The 24,834-nt window shown below is 42.0% G+C and overlaps 2 protein-coding genes and 1 long non-coding RNA gene across 8 annotated transcripts in view; 1 reads left to right on the top strand and 2 right to left on the bottom strand.

The window, feature by feature from the left end:
* Positions 1–7,366, bottom strand: part of CCDC7 (coiled-coil domain containing 7) — a 165,565-nt gene extending 158,199 nt beyond the window's left edge. For 3 of the 4 annotated variants that reach the window (XM_082193696.1, XM_082193698.1, XM_082193699.1), the window contains exons 1-3: positions 7,198–7,366; positions 2,186–2,247; positions 548–779 (exon numbers count right to left, since the gene is read on the bottom strand). In XM_082193696.1, coding sequence (XP_082049822.1) covers positions 548–769 — 222 coding nt within the window. In that variant the 5' untranslated portion in view covers positions 770–779; positions 2,186–2,247; positions 7,198–7,366. Of the gene's footprint in view, positions 1–547; positions 780–2,185; positions 2,248–2,451; positions 2,476–7,197 lie in introns of those variants that run through there. The other variant, XM_082193697.1, reaches the window with a different exon arrangement.
* Positions 7,367–15,265: 7,899 nt separating this feature from the next.
* EPC1 (enhancer of polycomb homolog 1) overlaps positions 15,266–24,834 on the top strand; it is a 55,923-nt gene continuing 46,354 nt past the window's right edge. Inside the window, exons 1-2 of one of the 3 annotated variants that reach the window (XM_082193756.1) lie at positions 15,269–15,531; positions 16,236–16,427. In XM_082193756.1, the coding sequence (XP_082049882.1) occupies positions 15,472–15,531; positions 16,236–16,427 (252 nt within the window). In that variant the 5' untranslated portion in view covers positions 15,269–15,471. Of the gene's footprint in view, positions 16,428–24,834 lie in introns of all 3 variants that reach the window. The other 2 variants (XR_014212614.1, XM_082193755.1) reach the window with 2 other exon arrangements.
* LOC309515735 lies at positions 17,527–21,932 on the bottom strand. The gene is made up of 2 exons (XR_014212642.1): positions 21,177–21,932; positions 17,527–20,608 (listed from the first exon to the last, which is right to left on the bottom strand). It is a non-coding gene; the product is annotated as an uncharacterized lncRNA (long non-coding RNA).

The raw sequence follows: 24,834 nt of genomic DNA, 5'->3' as shown, positions 1-24,834 counted from the left end.
CAAGGTACAACTGTATCAGCAAACTGTATATGTATAATAAAAAATTATATAATAATTAATACAAATAAAAAATGTATACTAAAAATTATTTCAACAAAATAAATCACAGCAGAAACTAAGTTTTTTAATTCAATTATTTCTTTTCTGTAGATAAAAGCAGTGGTTAGGATCAGTTGTTTCTTTCCAGACTGAGAAGAACCATGATAGGGTAATTTCAAAAGAAGAAACTGATTCTAGGTTTTACAATTTTTATAATAGCTATTCTTCCTAGCCATGATACTAGCACCAAGTTTTTAGGATACATATGATTTGGTATATTACCAGGAATAGATTGAGTTTTAATGAGCTGCTTAGCTTTTCAGGGTTCTGAACTCCTTGGTAGTTAATATTGTCCACTCAGATAGGAATTCCTATTAATTCTTGCAATTTTAATTATTTAGTTAAAGGAAACATTTGGACGGAGGAATTTAGGATGCAAACTATGTTGGCATACTGAATTCAACAGTCAAGATGGAATGAACATGCAAAAATTCAGTGATTGTCCTACCTCATTTAGATGAACAGTTATATTCTTAAGCACGTCCATTTCATCTAGTACTCTATCTTTATTTGTTGATGGAAGGGCTAAAGAGTATTGTGCAACAGATTCTGTTGGAGCTGAAGGCAATAAAAGCATATGCCCAGGTTCATAGCCCTGTTTACTTTTCCTCTTTTCATTAAATGTGGAATATAGCGGTTGATCCTTAATTCTCACTTTTGCTGGCTTCATTGTTCTTCTTCTGTTATTTTTTTAGGAAGAAATAAAACAATATTGGTTCATATCATTAAAAAATAAAATAGCAAAATAACACATTTTTTAAAAAAATTAATATTTCATTTTTCATGTGAGCACTATAAGGACTTTCAGAACTATTGCACACATAAACTTATTTTCAGCTTCTGCCCTGTAATAGGTTTGCTTCTGTCCATTCAAAAATCCATGACATTATTTAATGGGCTTTTAAGCAGTCAGTTTCTGTGTCCTGGAAAGTAGGAGCTAGCTAAATTATTGGTTTCCTCTTTGCAGCCAGACCAAAAGCTGTTTTTTAAATAGGCATTACAATTGCACTCATAAAATATTTTTTTAAAAAAATGTTCCACCTATTTAGAGGACATTTTAATCCCATATCAACAGGACAAATTAAAGGCAATAGTAAGACCCTTCAGGAATAGGATTTATTAAAGGCCATGTAATGAATACCATGGTCCCATAAGTGAACAAATAGGAACTCATTACGGGAGTAGAAGCTATAAAAAGGAAACTTCAAATTAATGGTACAATAGCCCTGAAAATGGTGGGCTAGCCATCCATATCTGACACTGAAATTGTAGTTGTGTTTTATAACACACACACGCACACCCACACACACCCAAGTCTAATCTGGTGGGGTAATGGAAGGACAACTCAGAAAACATCAGAACTAGTTTGGTAAAATCATCACCTGAATTCAATTAAAAAACCAGATGAACAAAGATGGCAACTCCGTATTAAACTGGTACTAAATTGAAGGAACTGTCACACTAACCCCTGACCCAAACCCAGATAACTAATCATCTGCTGATGGTCCAAACCTCCCAGAGCCGAGACTTAGGGAAACAGAGACCCCTACTCCTACAGCAACTACCCAGAAGACTCTAGTATCCAGGGAGAGAACTCAGCAGGTCTGTCTCCAGGGAATGCCTTAGAAAAATTCTCAGGCTGGGTCCCTACCTTGCTGGCAGCAGAGGAGCCCCAGTCATTTGATTGATTGATTGATTGATTGATTAAATTTTTATATAGGGCAGTTCACAACATAAAAATACAAAATGAGAACACAAACTACATAATAAAACAAAAACAAATAACAAACAAATAACCCCTCTCCCACAAACACCATAAAATGCCATAAAATGCTTGGGGATAATATAACTTTGATACCTATATTGAAGGGATTGAACTAGATGACCCTTGAGTTTACCTCCAACTCTATGATTCTTCCATTCTGTTCAAGCTGGAGGTGGAGGCTGCACAAGAGTAAATCTTGTCCTAGTTATCTTTTTTCATAATGGACAAAAGGAGGCTACTGCTCAAATTCTGTTCAGTGACCCTTCTGCTCAGATTATATATGTTTGTATGTTCCCCTATATTCTGTTTGACTCAATGTACCTGCATCAGAAGAGTTCTGTTCAGTGTTTCAGTGGCTTCTCAGGTGATCTAATGTTCCTAAACTGATAAGGGAATAGAAGCAGAAAGAATTTAATAAGAAAATCTGGTATCAAAAATGGGGTGATGGGGGGCACTTTAGAGAAGGAAAATTTGTGCATCTGTTAATCACTTTAAAGTAGCATGGCAAGCAGCAATTTTTCAGCCTGCTATTTATTTATTTATTTACTTACTTACATACATACATACATACATACATACATACATACCCCACTCATCTGGCTGGGTTTCCCAGGTAAGTAATATGTTGCTCCTTCGTTTGAAAGAACAAAGAATGGTGGGACATTATTATATTATTATTATTTTACATTCATTCATTCATTTAGTATATCACCCTTCCTCTATAGATCTAAGTACCCTCAAGCTGTGTACCCACTGCTTCAGAGGGAGCATAAGAGCAGACAACCTCCCATTCAACCAGTCTAGGGAAATGCCCCCTAACAGTCTCTCAGTTTTATCTGGATTGAGCTTCAGTTTGCTGGCTCTCATCCAGTCCACTACCAAGGCAGGACAGTGGTCCAGAACATCCACTGCCACACCTGCAAATGTAAAGGAGAAGCAGAGCTGTGCATCATCAGCATATTGCTGACAGCATACTCCCACCTGCCGAGATAACCTCACTCAGCCATTTAATGTAGATGTTAAACAGCATATGGGATAAAATTGAACCCTGAGGAACCCCACATTGAAGGCTCCATAGGGCTGAAGAACACTCCCCAACCATAACCCTCAGGAAGTGTCCATCGAAGTAGGACTGGAACCACTGCAAAACAGTGCCATCCACCTAACTTGGACAGTCACTCCAGAAGAATACCATGGTCAATGGTATCAAAAGCCGCAGAGGTGAGGAGAATTAATAGAGACACATTTCCCATCCCTCTCTCAACGGAGGTTATCATACAGGGCAACCAAAGCAGTTTCTGTGCCCAAACTGGACCTAAACCCCAACTGAGTGCCTGCATCTGGTCCACAACCCATGCTCATGAACCTTGCCCAAGAAGGGGAGAATAGCAACAGGCCACTAATTAGCTAGATTTTCTGAATCTAAGAAGGGTTTCTTGAGGAGTGGATTCACCACTGCCTCCTTCAAGCAGACAGGGACCACCCCCTGCATCCTGTGACACCCCACAACACAATTGCCAGGGTATAGTCACCTGATGCCACCCTCCAAGACCAGCTCCACATATAGGAGTGGAACCACTGCAAAACACTGCCTTCCAAAATCCACAGAGCTGGTCCAGCAAATTATGATGGCTGATGGCCTCAAAAGCCAATTAGAGGCTGAGTTAAAGCAACAGAGTCACACTTTGCATCCATCTTCTGATAAAAATGATCCATCAGGACGATCAAGGCTGATTCAGTTCCAAAACCAGTCCTAAACCCAGATTGACATGGATCTAAAGAGCACCTTCAGCTGAACCACCCTCTTATGCATCTTTCCCAAAAAGGGAACACTAGCAACTGTACAGTAGTTCACAATCTCTGCATGTAGGGAGAGTTCTTTCAGGAGTGCACACACCACCATTTTCTTAAGGGTACTAAGTACCAAGCGCAGCCCATACCATTTTGCCACCTGAGAATACGCTACTCCCTGCCTCCCATGCCACTGCGCCCACCCCTCCACTTCCACCACCACCACAACTCAGAGCTGGGGCACTCTGGGGGGATGAATGAATTCGTATGCCCCACAAATAACCCAGAGATGCATTTTAAATAAAAGCACACATTCTACTCATGTAAAAACAAGCTGATTTCTGGACTGTCTGCGGGCCGGATTGAGAAGGCAATTGGGCCGCATCCAGCCCACGAGCCTTAAGTTGTCTACCCCTACCCTAGACTAAAATATTATACAGGGTGAGTCCTTTAAAAGAGGCCCCATGGATACAGAGCACACATGTTCCACGGGGCCTCTTTTAAAAGACTCACCCTGTATAACGTATACAAAAATAACACAGGAGAAAAGTATTTTTAGCCCTTTCTCCTTGTACCATTCTCTACTGAATGCACTCATTTATTTTCAACCCACTAAAGAAAATACACACATCCCTACCTTCTTCCTAGCTCTGTAAAGCAATCCAAAACTACAGGAAACTGGCCTAACTTAAGCCAGGGTAATTTACCTCTATTCCAAACTGTTGCAGGAATTTATGTATAGGTTGCGGGGGTTGCCCCTCCAGCAGATATCATGCACATGCAGCCCACTACCAAAACCAGCACGATCGCTTTAGTGACATTTGTGATTTGTCCCTATAAAATACCCCATGACAGTTTCTTCCTATCTATTCAAGGGACCTTTGCTGCACAATACCAAATGTAACAATTCACTGATAAATGTGTCTATGTACTGGCTCACTGGAAAACTTCAGAAATTCATATAGACATGTGAGCTCAGCTACTCAGAAGCCCCTCTGCCTGAGTGATAATTCCTGGCATCCTGGTACCTGAGTGCCAGACAGGTAGCCATTCCAGAAATAACAAACCCAGATGAAGACAAAAGGGTGTGATTAACTTGGCTGTGAAACAGGGAATATCCACCCTCCCTTCCCCACAGGTGGGCGGGGTTTGCGGCACCAAGTGAGGCTCACCTGGGCGGCTGCCACCCACCTGCCTGAGCTGGCCTTTGACCCGCCCCCGGCCAGGGAGGACAATAGACAGCCGGCTGGGGGTGGGCCTAAGGCCAAAGGAAAAGAGGCTGACTCCTGGGCTCAAGCCTCTTTTGCTGCTCTTCCTTCTGGGATCACCCACCCACCCTCCCTCAATTAATATTTCTTGCCTTTTAATTTCAGCTTAGGTCAGCGATCTTCAATTTAATGATTTCTTCTTTACAGGCTAATATTTTGCGTTCCAGGTCAGCGGGCGCTGCTGCGGTTGTAAGATGGTTGCTGTATTCAGAACCGGGAAGGAATTTTCCCCATGCAGCGGCGCTTGCAGGGCCCGTTAAAAGGCAAAAACCGGGAGTCCCTGGCCCTAGAGCGGTGGCATGTAGGTCAAACTCCCTGGATGAGGTCAGTGGAAGGGCATGCTGTGTAAGTTTGCGCTTTGCAGTCCCCTCTCACTGGGCCTCAACTGTCTGCATATCCTCAGCCAGGTGGGCTGAGAGGGTTACCTGCCAAGGCCTGTGCCAAGTTTCCCACTTCTAAAATTCAATAAAGTTGTGGCCAATTTGAACCCATACTCTGGTCTCTTGTGTCATAATTTGAGAAAAGGGGGTTAGGCACCACAGACAGGGTTTAGCAGGGAAATGTAAATATCTTTTTTGTTATACTTGATGGGTGTTTGGTGGAAGGCAAGGTGAACCAATGGCTCAGGGTCCAGGATGCTCAGATTACTGCCACCAGACTTCCCCTTTCATGATGTAACTGTGAATCCTGTCACGGCACTCTTCAATAAAGACCAAGCCTACTGGCTGCTGTTTTGCTCTGGTATTCCTGGCTGGTGTCTTTGTTTTTTTGTCCAAGGGAGCCCTCAGATTTCTCCGTTAACAAAACTGTGTTCAGCAATGGGGCTACTGCCAGCTGAGCCAGACTGAACCTAAGGGAAAAGAAATGTTTAAAATCGGGTCTGACTTACACCATCCTACCTTCTGCTGGGTTGCTAGGTCCCAAGACCTAGCTGAACAGCTTTTGGAATGGGGTAAGCATATTAATTTATAAAACAGCACCACTGTATAAGAATGTCCTGTATAAATTCTATAAATTCTAGGTTCCTTCTGTACCTTGTTATGTTAAAAGATTTGCAGAAATTGAAAGACAGAGTGGCCTTTTTCAAAGCCCAGTTAAAAACTGTTTAAGAAGATTCAGAAAAAGGTGAGATATATATGGTATAATAAATAATAGAAAACCGAGGGACCCCAGAGCAGCACATAGGACAAGATTGTTCCATCTGGAAGCAGAAATGTTTACACTGACTGAACCATTATAATAATATCATGTTGAATTCCCAACCCTTAGCTTTTACATAATTTTATTCGTATTTGTGTAAAATGATTCCGTTTTCATATTTTATTTAGATATTTGTTTAAAAGTAGAAAAACATGTTTAAAGGGTAGAATGTCCCTACCAAGGTTATTCAGTTTGTGTTGTATATTCAGTTTGTGTCTGAGTTCACTTCCACTGATGCTATATTACTTTGATACTATGAAAGCCGTGGTGTTGTTGTTGTTGTTTTTGCTACACACCGATTTCTAGAAACAAATAAATCTTAGATCTGAGTTCTTACCTTGGCTCCTTACATCACTAAAAGAGGCTCCCCTAACCCAAATGACAATGATTTTTAAAAATAATTTACCTATCTATCTATATACTGCTACATCATTAGCAGCTTTTAGTTTAGTTTAAATTGAAAAGGAGGATACAAATAGCTTACATTAATTAATTAACTGGCTGGCAGGCAGGGAAATGCTGGAACTTGGAACCAGATGTCCACTAAAAGTTGGGCAAAGAAAGGCACAACCTCCTTCCGTCTAACCTACCTCACAGGGTTGCTTGAAGGAGATGATGGCCAGGAAGAACAGGGAACTCGCATCCCTGAGCTTCTTGGTGATAAAAAAGTGCAATACCCTTAATGTGAAATAATGAAGTTGTCCATAAGAGATTGCACCCTAATGTTTTAATGTTGTATCTTAATCTTTTAAATTGTATTTTAATCAACTTATTTTTTATTATTGGTTGTTAGCAGCCCTGAGCCCGGTCTTGGCTGGGGAGGGCAGGGTATAAATAAAAAATTATGATTATGATTATTATGATTATGATTATTATTATTATTATTATTATTAGAGTTTAAGGAGCTTCCCGGGGAGGGGGGAGACTGTAGCTGTGGGTGGTTGTTGTTGTTTGGGTCACGCCCCACTTCCCACCCCCAGTAAAAGGCAAAGCTGCTCTCTGGAGACGCCCCAATATATGGAAACCGAGCTCTTGCGGTTGTTACTGTTCTTCGCCTCCCTTTCAGAGACCCACCTAGGCGAAGGCTGAGCTGCCCGTCCTCAATCACTGGTTTCCTAAAGACGTTCAGCTACCCAGGCACCTCATCATCTCCCCCATCCGCTCTTTCCCTCCCTCCCGCCCACGTTCCTGGCTTCTTGCTGCTGCTCTTCCGAGGAATGAGTCGTCGTCGGTCGGAGGGAGGGGGCGCGCGCGCGCGAGCCCCCCCCCCTCCCCGGCGTCGTCAACTGCCATTTCTTTTTCAAACGGGCCGCGAGTTCTCCTCAGGAGGGCGCGAGACAGGGCGGTTGGTGCCGCGCGCGCGCGCGCTGTGAGAGGTTCTCTCGCTTGCTTGGCTCGGTCCCGTTGCCGCCGTGCCGGTCACTCACCCGCCCTAGACACCGGTTAATGATGAGTCCCACTCTCTTGGGAGCCCCCCAAAAAATTAAAGGGAAAAAACACTGGATGTATAATTCCAAAATATAAGATTAAAAAAAACAAATAAAATAAAACCTACATACAGCAACAGTGTTTTGTGTTGTGTTTTGTTATGTGTAAATTGCTGTAGATACCTATTCAACAAACAAAAACACGGGCAATTTGTTGTTGACAAAGGACAGTTGGACATATAAAGGGCCCCATAACATTCAGTACCATCAAACCTAAATCTGGCCCTGATGATGACGGTTCTCTTCCTCTTAAGCAACCCTCCCCAGGCACAAGATTCAAAAGAAAACGCAGTAGGGGAGTAGCATATTCATGAGGAGACTGACTAAACAAAAGTCGCCAAGGAAATTAGCAAGCTTCCGAGTTCAACTCTTCATCGAAGAGTGGTGAAGAGGGGAAGAGAAGGGTGTTCCTATACTGTACAACCTCCCATCAACGTCCTTTTTCTCCTCTGCACATTTTTCCTCCCTTTGCTTACCATCTAACCTGATGAATGTTGTTGAACTGGAAGGCTTGCTCATTTCTTTGCGAGCTTTTTATTTGGCCCCGATAAAACCTTTGGATTCCTCCCCCCCCCCCAAAGACCAGCAGGGCTACCTGAAATGTTTATATGTTTGCTATTTGCTCCATCTCCCACTGCAGCCAGTGAGACTTCTTTTATTTACCGTATTTAGAATATTTGTATCCCACTTCATAGCCCCAACAGGCTCTCAAAAGGCTTCTAAAAGATTCTTAGCAATAAATAAAACCCACTAGTCAAGTCTGACTTCTTCCCTTCCCCCAAGTCTAAGAAAGGGAGACAAGGATCACACAAATAATAACCAGAAGTTCTCATCAATTTACCTTCAGTTTGGATTGTGTCTTATTCAGAAGTTAATCATTGCTGAGTTTAACAAGGCTTTCAACTAAATGAGTCTAAAACTGCAGCTTTAGCTTGCCCATCCCATGGGTTATATAGAGTTGAATAACAGCACAAAATCAGCACCACAGTAGAATCACACACATACCCCGCCAAAAAATACATACCAAATAAAATTATCAACATTGTGCCTATCTAATTATTTAAAATATAGATCTATATTAGGAGCTGCTGCCACCCAAAACCAAACCTTTCAAACATGTATCCTAGTGTTTCTATTAGAAACATAAAATGATACCATTTTACAAATACATACATGTGCTGTCTCTGGGCAACTGCTTGGGTTGCAATCTTTTTTCTTGACACAATGTTCTCTGCCTTTAACAGCTGGAGTTCAACAAGTACATGAAGATACAATGATGGAAAGAACTTCCTCTGACAATTCTCCGTTTCATGCAGCTGTTAAAGGCCACTGATGTAGTGGAGCAGGGTCTAAGGGCTACTGCTTCTTTCACAGCAAAGCTAATTATGTAATTAGAGGCACTAGTTGCCAGTTCTCTGTGTTCAAAATAATTTTGTTCTCAGAAGCCATCAAGGCAAGCCTAGGAAATGGTAACATGCATAGCTAACATGTTAACCTAACTTCTATTATGAAAAACAAAAACAAAAATCTCTTTATAATGTCCAGTCGAAAGGTCACAAAACGGTGAGCAAGCCAGAACTTTTCATCAGGTTGAATGTTAAATGGAGAGTGCGTGTGTGAGGGAAAATCTGACTAGGTATTGAATATATAATCCCTGCCAAAAGTTTATTTTTCTTGCATTGTTTCAAAGAGCCATGTCATCAAGAGCACCCACACTTCAGATTTTCCACTATGTTGCTATTAAAAGAACAGGATCTTTGTCAGGAAAAAACAGTGACAACCCTGCTGACCACAGACAGAGCTCACATTGAGATGTGCTCACATTGGAGGTAGAATGCCACAGCTCCCTTCAACTGGGGTAGCATTTCAAGGTACAAAATGCAGAGCTTCACATACAGAATTGGTGCATATCAGGAAGCTATCAAAGGCACTAAGGGCAAAGAGTGGGAACTTAAATGGCAGAGTGTGTGATAGATCCTCTGGGGTTAGCTAGATTTGAGGCATTGCATGGGGGACACTTTGATAAGTTATTTGAATGAGGAACCAAACAATGGGGAGCAGCAGATTTATCTGTGTAGGTAAGAGATGCTCCATAGGAGCTCAGAAGTGAGAAGAAACCCTTGAGTAACTCATAGGCATGGAACTGAAAGGGCACAATGCCTATATATAAATACACTAACAAAAGATAAGAAAAAAAGAACATGAAATTGCAATGAGTTCCGAAATGATAGTTCTGAGTGAATAGGCATTAAAATGCCAAAAGCAGTTTAGTGTAAGTGTAAAGTGAAACATACCGGGGTGGGGTGGGGCCATGAAATCCTAACTTGATTCCACTTGGAATGCTGTGTACTTCTGCTCATCACACCTCAAAAAATGATTTTGTAGGGCTGGAAAAAGATAGAACCAACATTATCAGTGGTCTGGAAAAACTATTTACTTACTTACTTACTTACACCTTTATAAAACATTTACATTTTTAAAAAAAAACCACTCTAAACAATATATACCACGTTTCTGTCAAGACACCCAGGGCAATTTAAAGTTTAAATTGTTAACACAAAAATAGGAACATAAGAAGCTGCTTATATGCAGTAGGATCATTGGTCTAGCTAGGGTTTCAGACAGGAAACTCAGTCCTACCCAAGATCTCCTCCATGCAAAGCCACATCCCTTCCCCAAACAGTACAGTACAAAATATTATCAGGGCAACTTCAGAAGCTGGTCAAAACCAGCTCCCTGCACAAGGGTTTCCTAGCTCCTGCCTTTGTGTAGGGCACACAGATTCCTAAGTAGTCCCAGGGAAGGTGGAGGCAGGGCTATCCTGCAGGGGTGCCAACTTGAACAAAGTATGGGTGGGGGCAGGAATTGCGCTGCATAATCAATCACAAGGAGTGGTGCATTAACACCATTTGTGTGCCCCTAGGAGTTGGCTCCTAGGCTACCCCGACAGTTCCCTTGCTGGTCCCTTCAGGAGATGGTGGTTATGTGCCTGGGCTGCTTCTCTTTCGCCTTCCCCCTTATCAGTCACAGCTCTGAGTTCACTCATTGGTTTAAAACACTGACAGGTGGGAGCAGCCAGGCTGGCTTATTTCACATAAATTACTTAGAATAAACCAACCCAAACACACACTAATAACTTATTAGCACGACATTTTACAAGCCATACTGCCATAGCACAAAACAGTCAGATACTTTTAAACCACTTACTACCCCATTTATCAAGGCTTTTTGTGTGTGGGCTAAACAGGGCTTGTAAGCTTATCATTGTTCTTTGTGATGGCATCTTAAGGATTCCAAGATGGTATCAGCTACATAATTACTGGGTTATTCGTGTCAGACACAGTCATGAACTTTCTGGGCATTCATGAGGTGAAATAATTACAAAAGACTGGGTCGCCTCCCTTAAGAAAGCATGAAGTCCTTACGTGTTAACAAACCAATAATGCAAGTAGAGCCCTATGTGCCCTTATTGATATCAGGTCCAAGTAGATAATCACCACATATTTTTCAGGCAGGGCTAGTGAAATGCCCTTCAGAGTCAAGGGAGGGCCTACAGGATTTCAGATACGCAGGAATTCCAAAGAAAGATGCCTAAACCACCAGATTGATCAGGTCTAATGATTTATTAAAGAAGGGTACAAACTTACAGCAAAGGTCCGACGGCTCCCTCCTTGCCCCTGCTCGCAGCAAGAAGATGGCTTGTCCCCACCCAAGTAAAGATCTCTATAAGCCCAGGCAGGCTATGTCACATGGGAACACAGGTGTCTGGTATTAACCATTATCTCCTCCTCTAGCCATGCCTGGGACCTGTGGATACCTTAAAGCATGTGAAACACACATGAGCTCAGCACTACAGCTGCTAACAGTTAGGCAGGGGTCATCGTGACCATTGATATGCTGCAAGTAGAGCTTCCAGACCAGCTTATTCTGTGAACTGCCCTGAGACCTGCAGGTATAGGTATGTCTGGCCATACGTCTGGATTTTCCCAGACATCACTGGGATTTCAAATGCGGAATTGACATCCAGGGGGAATTTCCAAAAGGTGGCACTTTGTCCTGGATCTTAGGCAAGTCTTTTGAAAAATTGTTGTTTTTCTGGCATTTTTGTAAAAAAATAAAAGTGCAGCAACTTTGGGGGTGTCCTGCTTTTTACTTTTTGAAATATGGCAACCCTAGGTATAGGGTTTAATAAATAAACAGCTCACCTTCTGGGTCAAACAGCTGGCCAATCCATCCAGGCAAGCTGAGCTGAAAAACCCCAGTTGGCAGGATCCAAAGCATAGCTGTCAACTTTTCCCTTTTCTTGTGAGGAATCCTATTTGGAATAAAGGAATTTCCCTTTTAAAAAAGGGAAACGTTGACAGCTATGATCCACAGGGACAGCAGATCTGGCCTCCAAGGAATGCATCACCCACTGCTGCTGCTGCTGCTGCTGAAGTGGCAGCGATGGCTGCAGTGCACTCCTTGGAGGCTGGGTCTTTCGCCATCTTAGCATGACCCGCCATGCCACCCTATAGCAGCCTCTTGGCGAACAGGAAGCACTGTTGTTCTCCTTCCCTCCCTCCCTTTCCCAATGTAGATCTTTCTCTCTCCCCCCTTGTTTTCAATGGAGATCTTCACTCCCTCCCTCACTTCTTCCCCGGTGGAAGGAGGGTACCATTTTGTGGTTTACCTCAGGTGCCAAAATGTCTTGGGCCAGGTCTGCCTTCAGGTACCAATGGCTATTAAAATTGTATAGGAAAATCCAATGTGAAGAAGAAAAAGTGGCACAGAATACACAGAACCCCTTCCCGTTGCTTTCTGAGATTTATTTGGTAAGGTCGACTGAATAATTTTGAAGAAGAAGAAGAAGAAGAGTTTGGATTTGATATCCCGCCTTTCACTCCCCTTCAGGAGTCTCAAAGCGGCTAACATTCTCCTTTCCCTTCCTCCCCCACAACAAACACTCTGTGAGGTGAGTGGGGCTGAGAGACTTCACAGAAGTGTGACTGGCCCAAGGTCACCCAGCAGCTGCATGTGGAGGAGTGGAGACACGAACCCAGTTTCCCAGATTACGTGACTACCGCTCTTAACCACTACACCACATGCTTTTGGGTAACCATTCTTATATTACATATAAGAATTATATTCAAAGGTATTACAATTTTGGTCGGTGAAGTCATGCATGTTGAATGCTTTGGGGCAGAACTACACAATCTACATTATAATTTATTTATACAGTATAAGGCCTTGTTCAGTCAGATCACAGCCTTCCTTCAGAAAGTTTTTAAAAATATTTTATTTCTTGTACATTGCTTAGAGACATTTGTAAATATATAAATAGGAATCCAGGGCCAGCCCACCCATGAGGCATGGTGAGGTGACTGCCTCAGGCAACAGAATCCACAGGGGTAGCAGCAGGGGTGTACGAAGTGGGGGAGCAGAGGGGGCGGAGCGCCCTGGGTTCCACTGGGGGGGTGACAAGCTGGCCCCTGCCTCCCCCCAGCTGTAGAGCGGCCAAGGGCGTGCACAGTCCATACAGGCGTCCATACGGGCTGCCTCTCACATGACGAGCATATGGTCACCGTGCAAGTGGCAGCCCGTACAGCCGCTGCATGCGAGCAGCACCCCATACAGACTGCGCATGTGCGGCATCATGTATGGCCGCTGCACATGCGCAGTCCATACGGACATCGTGTGTGCATCACTGGGCAGTTCACCCTGCCCCTTGCTGTCCTGCCCCGGCTCCTGGAGAGGGTTTCTCTGCCACTGGGTAGCAGATCCCAAAGTAGATTCATAGATTCATAGAATTGTAGAGTTGGAAGTGACCCTCAGGATCATCTAGTCCAACCCCCTGCAATGCAGGAATATGCAGCCGTCACAAATGGGGATTGAACCTGCGACTTTGGTGTTATCAGCACCAAGCTCTAACCAACTGAGCTATCCAGGCTCTTTATTCAGAACCAGCCCACCCATGAGGTTAGGTGATGTGACTGCTTCGGGCAGCAGGATCCACAGGGGCAGTAGATCTTGATGTAGATCTTTATTCAGGGCCGGCTCACCCATAAGGCATGGTGAGGTGTGTGCCTCAGGTGGCAGGATTCCCCATGGCAACAGATCCCTATGTTGATCTTCCTTCTCTGGTTGTTCATGATGTAGATCTTCTCTCACCCCTTCTTCCCTGGCAGGGTGTGTGTGTGTGCGCGCCCGATTTTGGGGTCCACCCCATGTGCCAAAATGTCTTGGGCTGGCACTGCATGCATAAATCAATCCAAAAATGTATATTCAAGCTTTTGATTTTGTTACATATGACCTAGTCCTTTGTGTTGAAATACTAAAGCAGTATCTAATGGGATTTAACATATGAAAGCACCAGTGCCAGAGAGCTGGCACAGCCACCACCCATACTGCTGTGAAATAAGTTTGCATATTTATTAAATTATATCCTACCCTTTCATGTTACTAATCCCATGGTGGTTCATAACAGTATTAAAACATTATTATTTTTGATTAGTTTGCAATAAATATTTGGTTCCACTTATGACCCATCACAGAATCAAAAGGTTCTGTATCTTTTGTTCAATACCAGCAATTTTCCAAACAAAGGGAAATTAAAAGGCTTTCTGTGTATTGAAATGTCATGAGCAGAGTGGGGGCTCAGAGGATACAATGTAGTTTATGCTACAGTAGTATAAATGTGGGGGGTAATGTGGGTATTACTGTTTCAGCTAAAACAGCCTTTTGAGATTAGGTTGCAAAACTGAAATTTGAATAAAATGCTTGTTTGTAAGTATATTCCATTGCAATCTATTAAACCAGCTTGGTCCTATTGAAGTTTATTACTGCCACCAGTGGAGTTAAGCTAATTTAAGTGAAAACATTCTGGCTTAAGTAGTTTATAGCTTGCATTAGAAATTCACAATTCTTGTGATCAAGAGTAGTCTTCAATGGAGACTATTTTATAAGTGGTTTGAGGCTTTCTAATAAAATACCTTTCACTGAAGTAAACAACACCCATGAGAACTCAATTGGGAGCACTGCAGGTTCTGGAGAATTGGCACTTGAAAGGTGTCATATCTAATGTTTCAAGGTTTGAAATAAATTGCCAGTAAATTAAATTTGAATAAATAGTATTTCCCTTTATTGTAAAGAACTGAACAGAACTAACATTAATGGTTGATCACAAAGAAATAATATTAGTTGTAGTAATAAATACATGTAGCATACACACAAATAATTATACAAAACACTTAAGACACAAAGTTCAATGTTTGTACTTTTGTAGAGAGTCCACATTCATAATAACTTGCCTTGTTTAATTAAATATGCCCTCCAAAAGAGTGAAAGGGGAAGTGGAGGGCTGGGGTTGCCAGATTTTGATTTCTCTCTCTCTTTTTTTCTTTGTTAGGCCAGGCGTTTCGCCTTCATTTTTACCAGCGCACAGCGACTGAGTACCTGACTCAGCTCGCAACTGAAGATACACAGCATCAAATTTCCCAGCCCACTTAATTTGAAAGCCTGCCAAGATAGGTGAAAGACCTCATACATATGTAAAGCAGGAAGTTCGGATTACACTGCCATGTAAATTTCCAATGATTGATGCACATTTTAAAACAATTTTTAAAAACCCCTTAAAGGTAGGACCGCGTCTTCTCAGAGCCCCTCGCCTTCCCTGATGTCATGGGGAGTTTGGATTGGGCATTGTACTTGGAGTACTGATTTATTTTGGATTTCTACCACTTCCCGGAGGCCGCGGGGGGAGAAGCACGGTGGGAGGATCCAAAAAAACTCAGTGCCACAGCCATTTTGTTTGTGGGCAGCATGGTAGAATTCTGTCAGTCAGTATAAGGAGGGGATTTTAAACATTCTTTGTAGAATAACTATGCCTACCACAATGGATGTATCTATTGAAATTAATATTCTTGGCTCTCTGCCTATGACGGTAGGTAAGCAGATTTGTGAGGGGGGAAGGAAACCTTTCCTACTGTTGCAGCAGCCTCTCAAATTCTGTATCAAGGAGTCATGGATTTTTGTTCCAGGCGTGACTGGCTTTTTTAGGTGATATCATTCAGGCAAACTCATTTCTTTACATTAAAATGATAATAATAAAAACGGTTCTAGGTTCCTTGACCGGGGTGGGGGCGGCTGGGCAATTGCCTTGTTTCACAGTTGGACGTGATTTTAGAAGAAATAATTGGGGTGGGAGGGGGAAATGGCCCAGCCCCCCTGTGTGGATTATTTTTGTGCGTCTCTTTTCTTTCCCTCTTTTCTCTGCACCCCAAGGACACGTTTATATGTACTGAAGGAGACCTTTAAATATTTTTTTTTGTAAAGCTTTTGGGGGAGCTCTTGTTTTGCAGTGTCACACAAAAAAATGTGATGCCTATGCTTTCGGTGGCTGGGTTTGGGGTGTGTTTTTAAAGCCTGTATAAAATGGCACACTGCATTTCTGCATTTTTTCCAGGCTGCAGAAGGGGGAGAGCGGGGGATAGTGCAGACTGTGGAGGGACACTGCCCTCCCAACCAATCAGAACACGCCTGTTTGCCATTACAAAGTTGTTAACCCCAGAGTCTTCTGGCTCCTGCCGCCTCTTGCTTTTAATCTTCTTTGGATATTTCTCCGGTTTACCCAAACGCCCCCCACAGATCCCGAGCAAAAAACCTCCGGGATCCGCCGCCGATCATGGGAGAGGGTCTCGGTGGTCGTTTGCAAAGGTTTTTCAAGATGTTCGGGGATCCTTTGGCTGCGTGGAGGCAGCTATCTGCAAGCGAGAAACTATACACAACCTATTTTCTTCCCGTCGTTGTGAGGAGGCAGCTGTCTGCTTGCCTTTCGAGGTAAGTTTCCCCCAGTCTTTCAGATATGTATGTTTATATTTTCTTTTTCGCGGCAATCGGCTAGCGCATAATAATAATAATAATAATAATAATAATCATGTTCCTTAATGCTGATGAATCCAATGTAGGCTTGTTTCCCCCCCCCCGCGCCACCCCCACCCCGAGGTCTGAGTTCTCCTAATTAAGCACACTAAACGTCTCATTATTTCTGAGTATTATAAACCTATCTTGCTTTTCTCCCTAGGAGTGACTGTATTCTAACTATATATTTGTACTTTGATTTTTTTTTTATGGCGCCATCAAGAACTCGGATATTTTCAAGGTGGAGTTGGACTCTCCAACGTTAATAATAAATACGTGCGGAACAAAATATAATACAAAGAGAAAGAGAGAAGAGAGAGAGAGAGAGAAAAGAAAGAAAGAAAATGTATTGTTTGTGATAGGATATTTAAGATATTAGTGGTTGTGACTAATTAGGGAGTGGGGGTGGTTTGGCTTGGTGTAAAGTACTAGAGAAACTGCCCTTCGTGTATTGAAGGAGGGTATTGACAAAACTGGGTTTTTATTAAGTTATGCCTGTTACTAAACATTGGCCTTTTTTATTCGCCAGTAAGCTGCTTTTTGGTCACTCATCTCAAAGCATTCTTTATATAAAGGTTCCTAAGGAGTATACCTCATCTAGGTGTCGTGTTCTTCTTTTGAGAAGGTGCATTTGGGAGACATTTTGTAATTTTTGGCATTTTTCTAGGCGATTTTTTTTTTTTTTTTTTGCACACGGTGGGAAATCTTTTTTGTTTTGTATTGATCTGTGTTGGTGGCGCTGTGGTGCTCCTAAACAATTTATGTTCGTTTCACCAAGAAAAGGTGGGGGGAAAGGTGGGGCAAGATTTGATCTATTGTATCATTTCCTCTTTTCTTCTAACGAAATGCAGCCTACAACCTTATACCATACTGTGCGTGTGTGTGTAAAAATATAGATAGATAAAATATTAAAATCCATATACGTGAAGTACAGTGTACACCATAACAGACATGTCGTCACAGTCCTTTGTTGTTTTGTGAGACTAGTGCCAGGGTTTGGATTTTTTCCCCTTGCTTAAAAAAAAATCCTCTTGAGGTATGTGAAGAATTATGCCATTCTTTAATAATTTTTATCCCTTCTCCAGGATTATTTCTTAGTGGCTGAAAACTGTGTGTGTGTGTGTGTGTGTGTGTGTGTGTGTAGTGGGTTCATATATGTCTATATAATTTTATTGTGTTTATATATTCATTATGCGATAGTATTTTTCATAATTGCTGGTACAGCCTTAAAAGTCCTAATTCATTTCCCCTGATTTAAAAGGTTAAAAAAGCATTGATAGATGAACTACAGATTAGGATTGGCCAATTTCTTTCAACTCCTGCAAAATATTTTAGGAATATTCAGATTTATTTGTATCAACATGGAAATTAACTAGTGCAAGACACATATGGCATAAAGCTTCTTATAAATTTCCACGTAGTCTTCAAACTATTTTAAGTGTTTGTGTATATAACACATATTAAGAACACAAATATATAGCATCCCCTGCAAAAATATTTATTGTTCATATGTAAACAAAAAGTGGTTAATGTGATGCAAAGATGGCTGGGAAGATGTAGTTCCACATGTCAAAATCATGAAATAAATGGCATTATCTTATAAATGCATGGTTTTGAAATGATTAAAAAATATATTAGAATACGCAACAGGTTAGGAAATCTACTAAAGTATTGTAAAGGAATGTTTTAATTTTCTTTCTTTAGGAATTCTTCAAGCTGATACTCTGAACTTCTTTGTATTAGAAATTTAGGTATGGAATTCTTTGGCACACACATTTAAACACAATTATCATAGAGGACATTGCTTTTGTATGTGTGTCTGCTGTACCACAGATATTTATATCATACACCTCAAGGGAATGTGTTCTTTCTTACCCTTGAAAGAAATCTCTTTACAAGGAGTTTGATGCTGCAGAATGTATCTGAAGATTTCTGAGTAAATTTGCTTAATAAAGAAGAGGAAGGCAATTTACTTGGGTAAATAGCTTTTTTAAAAAATCCACATTTGAGCATATAAGTAAAAAATTTATCAGTTATGGGCAGATTAGCAACAGAAAATGCTTTCACTAGTTATGGGCCCTACTGTGTAACCATAATGGTTCCCTGAAAAGGCCAGTCATGGATGTACTCTTACAGATCTAGGAATGCAACTCATGCAGCCTCCATCTCAATAAGATGTGGCAGTGCAGCACATGATTGCACCATACAGTGCTACAGACACCTTGATACATGGGTGCATTCTATGCACAGCTGTTGTGAAACAAGAGGCATATGAATGTGCCATGGCTGGTAGTCGTACAACAGCTGTTATCTGTGTATAAGTAGAGACGACTTCTTAGTCCTTTCTGCATTCTGATAGGAAAGTATTCACATCCATTTGCTCACAGTTGCACTACATGTAATAAGGTGGAATTTTGCTCTTTGTTATACTTCTGTTATACCTCAGAGCAGTATATGGGGAAGGTCCATGTTTGTGGCAGAACATATGCTTTGCATATGTAAAGGTCTGAGGTTCATTCCTTGCTACTTCCATTTAAACATTCCCAGTTAAAAGGACTAGGAAATACCTTAACCCCAGATTTGGGTCACTCTAGTGTGGTACTGGCCATTTAAATCAAATTCTTCCAGGTTGTTCTCCAGTTCATCCATGGGTATATCTCTTAAATACTATCCTCTAATAAGTCGTCCCTCTGCAGATATTGGGGCTATGGGTCAGTGCATCCGATTATTAACCAGAAGTTTGGTGGTTAGAACCCACCCAGGGACAGCTGTAGGCAGGATTCTTGCATTTCAGGGTGTTGGACTAGATGACCCTCGGGGTCCCTTCCAACTCTATGATTCTATGATGTATTGCTACAACCCCTTTTAGGTGTAGTTTGCTGGTGCCAAGTGGCATGAGCTGTGTGCCAAACTAGATTTTCTTGCCACTGTAGCTGGAAGGGAAATCTTATTATTTATGCAGCTTATACATTTGTGCATTTTTATAGTATCTATTTAGATTACTGTAAGTCAACCTTGCAAATAAGCCTACAGAAGTTACCGCCCTGCACCATTTTGTTGAACCCATGGGAAGCATGGATTCAAACCACTGTTGAACTATGGAACTATGAAGCTGACTGAGTGCCCTTAGGTGAGCCACTTTCCTCTGCCTAACTTCAAAGGGTTGTTGTGAAGTTAAAATTGTGCTCTTGACCTTCTTGGAGGAAGGAGAGAATATATAATAAATAAATATTTGTGGTTGTTTTGTGGCACCATGATGGCGTATAGATGGAAGGAAGCCCAACTGCCACAGTTTACCAATCATTTTTTACTTGGTTGCCTGTTACCAATTCTTCATTGCCACAGACAATAAATTTACAGTGACTTTGTCTACTACTGGCCATGTTCTAGGTTCTTTATAGAATATAACAGACATGGTGCAATGCTAGCGAAGTCAATAATGAAGGAAGGGAGTCTTCAATATGACAATGAGTAGTGAGATTGGGGTAAGGGAGATTCCTAAGGCAATGTAAGAGCTGATATGATGCTAGGGCAGTTCAGAAAAATGGAGTTTAAGGAGTTTAACACTTTCCTGAATAGATGAGGTGGGCACTCTTTCTTCAGCATACGAAACATGACAGAAAGTATGAGTGGTACCTTCAAAATGATAATGCAAGGCCCCCTGAGTTAATGACTTTGTGCAGCACAAAGCAACAATAGAGACCATATAACAGAAGACAGAGAAGTGGCAACCTAGAAGAAACTTGACAGCTAAATAAAAGCATGCTGATGTAAGTGTCTGAGCTAAGAGGTGACCTTGTGTATAGTTATGGAGAATAGTAGCTTAATGAAGATATTCTGAATTATGTGGAGATATTGCAGGAGGTAAGACCAGGAAGGAGAAATTTCAGCATTTTCGCTTGTTTAGTGGCAGGGGTTTGCCTTTCCATTTGAATAACCACAAAACAGCCTATACACATCTAGGATTATGGAGTAAAGCTTGTGATTAGTGGATGCGACTATTTTGAGACAAATTTGAACCCTGCTACTTTAGCTCTTAGAAAATAAGCCCTCAGCAAGACATGAATGAGTGATATCTATGAATAGTTGAAGATCGTGTGCTTAGTCTAAGACAGTGTTTCCCAAACTTTTTTGGGCAACGGCACACCTGTTTACTGAAAAAAAATCTCGCGGCACACCACCATTAAAGCCCCGCCCCGTGACGTCAGCGCGCAGCGTCACGCCGGGAGGGACGCACAAACGTGAAAGTTTTTTCCCTCCCCCTTGCCGGGGAACCTCCAAGCTTTGGGGGTGGGAGGAGGCAGCAGAGCGAGGGACTGAGGGACGGCGGCAACTGAGGCGGCGGCGGCTGTTGTGGTGGTGGCGGCGATAGCGGGCGGAGGAGGGGGCGGCGGCGGGGCTTGAGGAGCCATCGCCGGGAGTTGCTGCTGCTGTTGTTGCTGCTGCTGCCCGGACATGCCGGCCTCCTCCTCCTCCGCTGTCTCGCGCTCCTCCCTTTTGCACGCGCTGCCCCGCCGCTCGGCACCACCACCGCGGAGCCGCCCCCGGCTCGACGCGGATCCTCGCCGCCGCCGCCTCTCACCGCCCGACTCACCCGCCTCCCTCCCACGGCACACCAGCCAATGTCTCACGGCACAGTAGTGTGCCGCGGAACACCGGTTGGGAAACACTGGTCTAAGACAGGCATAGGTAAACTTGGCCCTCCAGATGTTTTGGGACTACAACTCCCATCATCCCTGACCACTGGTCCTGTTAGCTAGGGTTGATGGGAGCTGTAGTCTCAGAACATCTGGAGGGCTGAGTTTGCCTATGCCTGGTCTAAGATACTAAGTCTGTTTTTGCTCATCTAAAAACATACAACCCTATATAAAACTACCATGCTTTTTCCACATCACTCAACTGGTGCAAAGATAAACTTACGCTTGCTACTGTTTCTGAAGATGAACTAGTTCTGGATAATGATGAGTATGTAAGGTCTGAATTTATGCAAGTTACTTTCAAGTAATGGTTGTGTTGATAAAACACACATTTTGCATCTGTTTTGAGGCGTGGAACAAAAAATGGCAAGGAAAAGAATATCTTATCCCATCCTAAGCTTGACAGTGGTTAGACCTAGATATTTCAGAGTAAGTGCAGACTTACTTGCAGGAGATGAAGTAAAGGTAAATTACAAGAGGCTTCACCCTTGTATATCCTTTCTCAGGATTTAGCAGCCAGAGGATCAGGTGGTACCCAGGGCATTGGTTTGCATCCCATGGTCATCTTGACGAATGATACTGGGTAATTTAACTGAGTAGTTCATAGTTAAGTTACAAGAATAAGATATATTGCAGGTCTGTTTGCATTCATCCCATTAATGTGTCTCTACTATAACCCATTGTACTATTATGTTTCTAAGCTGAAGAGCCTTGCTGTGCAATCCTACGTGTTCATTGGGATTTACATCAAGGTAAACATATATAGGATTGCAGACTTAGACTCTCTATGCACAGAGGCTATTCTGTATCCATACTGTAGGCACACCTCTATTCCTTAGGCTGTAGGTCTTCAGCCAGTGGGTCAGGACCCATAGGTGGGACGTAGCGAAGTTGTTGCTGCCATATTGGATTCCATCTAAGGCTGACTAGACCAAAGGGAGCAGTACAAGTGGGGTCTGAGCTAGGACATGTTGAGACACTTATTTTATAATTTTTCATGAGGGCTGCAATGTGGCAGGAGAAAGGCATGAACCATTTTAAAATAAGATACATATTTCTGGCCAACCACATGTCCCACCTTTCTATATCTATGCCTCTAGTGAGGGACCTCTCTATGCAGCAGCTGGGGCACTCTGTTCACTTTCTAGTCAATTTTATGGCTTTCTAGACTTCTCCTACAATTCACTTCTCAGCTAAGATTAAGTGCAGAAATAACTGCTTTTCATTTGGAAGTATTGCTATGGTGAATTGCCATTTTAGGATTAATAATGTGCATATTAATTATAACTCAAAAGTGAAAATGTGAAATTGGGTCCCATGTTATAGATTGTGAATCAGAGGTAGATCTTGCATTTGAAGGCCATTGCTCTAGGCTGTCCTGGTAGGTGTCTCCATATGCGTGCGCGTGCGCGCGTGCACACACACACATACACACAGAGCAGTGGAAGGAGGAGAGAAACAGGGCTCTCTTGAACTCTAGGAGCTTTTGTGACCATAGTGTCGTATGCAGTAAGGAACTGTTTCCCCAGTAAATTTAACTTCATACCTATCAACACTGTGTGGCAATATGACATTTTATTCTCTAAGCACTTGGTTATGTGAGATCATTCTATGACACTTTCTAGTCAGCTTCTGAATAATTTTGTATAGTCTTTAAGATGGCTGCAAATGTAGAAGGATAATAACCCATCTGTTCACATTCAAAGGGCCTCAAGTGCTTGTGTGTGTTTTTAGGTTACACAAATTAAAATAAAAGCGTGAAATGCTTTGATATTTTTAATTGGAGGGAATCTTGCAGATAATAAAGTACTATGTAAGGAGCTTGATTAGATTTTCTTCTTCCATATTTCCATTAACTACAGAATCTTGTGGAGCAATGTACAGTAGATCAATGCACTGCACATTCTGATTGTTTTTTAAAGGACAATTTTGTATTTCCACGGCAAGACTTACAAAGTCTGCAGAAAATCTTGCTGGTTCAGGGAGCCTGTGACTTGTACTGCTATTAGTCCATTGATTCTGACTTAGAAATTGGTTGGCTGCCCATAAGCCCCTCTTGTCCTTCTTCCTACCATTCCACCTGGACAGCACACTATTCTTTGCTATTAAAAATCCATGTTATGTAGAAATTCTGAATAAAGCAAGGAACATATTTATACACAATAATAATTTTAATTGATATTAATAATACCGGGCTTCCTGGGTAAATAACTGGGAGTAGGATGGGATGTAGAAAAATAAAAAGCCCTAGATATCGTCCTTTTCCACAGAGCTCTGTTTGCAGTGTCCCTTTGTGATGTATTTTCAGGAGTGTTAATACTTGAAGACATAATACATTTTTCAAGCTTCTGCCATACATGAAAGTGGCCTAATTCTTTAAACTGACTGAGCTTCCATTATAATGAATTCATGTGAAAATTGGGCCAACTAATTGGGAAGTAAATGAGGGAAAGCTAGGAGACAGAAGACTTGTTTACAAAATCCCTTAATGAACTGGTTGATTTGTTAGAAACTGAGGAATATTTCCCTAAGCGGTTTAATTCCATCTATGGCCATCTTCTTAGATGACAGCAAAAATATAATGATTGAGTATTCTTTCATGTCATTTCAGCTAACCTTAAGAAAAACGAAATGACAAGGTAAGGGGAAGAAGGGTTGACCTCTCACATTGATTATGGTGTTGATATTCTCAATTCCTGGTTGGATGAATACATTTTCATTCAACCAAGGTTTGAGTCAGCTATTTAACAGATGTCCAGAAAGGATATTCAGACATAGCATAAACTCATTTTAAGGTTCAGTATGGATGCAAAACATCCACACATTTTTGTTTCCTATCCTCCCAACCCGCTTTTGGTTTCCTCGCCTCTTTAACTCCCTCTAATAGTAAACTCAGTGGGTAAATGCTATCAGAGGTGACTCCAAATTGGAGTCTCTGAGAAACAAGAGGGGTGTATTGGCAGGCTCTGGAGAACCACAGGGGATAATTTTAAGGGGGTAGCCTAAGGAAGTGACCACCCTCCTCAAAAAAATCATCCTAAAGAGGACTGAGCCTACACAGTAGTACCACTGAATGTTGCTTTTCTGTGAGCAAAGCAAAGGAATTGAATGGAGTGTCCTAGGAGAGGGCATAGCAGGCTGTCTGAAACCCTGATGGAGACGCTGCAGCATGTTGTTGTAAGTCCCTTGCAAAGCCTTTGCAAACTCTACAAAGGCCTTTCCTTTCTTTAGTTCAACCTAAACTTACCATATAATAGCCAGTGGTCTTATCCCCATCTTGTATAAAAATAGGCCATTGGCTCAGACCAGAACTCCAGCTAATCTGGCATTTTCTCAATAGCAGCCAATCAGAGACTGCCAGGAAGCTCAACAGCAGGGCATGAAGTTAATAGCTATCCTCTATTTGGTCTCAGCAGTTTGTATTCAGAGAGATGGCCTTTGAACATGGGGAGTCAATTTAGCTTTTATCGTTAATACACATTGATAGACTATCCTCTCTTATTTTCTCTAATCCTTTTAAAAAGCCAACTAAGGTAGTAGCCATTGCCACTTGTTGTAATAACTTAATGCTGTAAAATTGTGAAATTAATACAAATCTTGCAAAAGATGTAATATTCTTTACAAGCCCT

The sequence above is a fragment of the Podarcis vaucheri genome (assembly GCF_965113315.1).
Source record: "Podarcis vaucheri genome assembly, chromosome: 12".
NCBI lineage: Eukaryota > Metazoa > Chordata > Lepidosauria > Squamata > Lacertidae > Podarcis > Podarcis vaucheri.
This window is presented reverse-complemented; position numbering and strand designations above follow the sequence as displayed.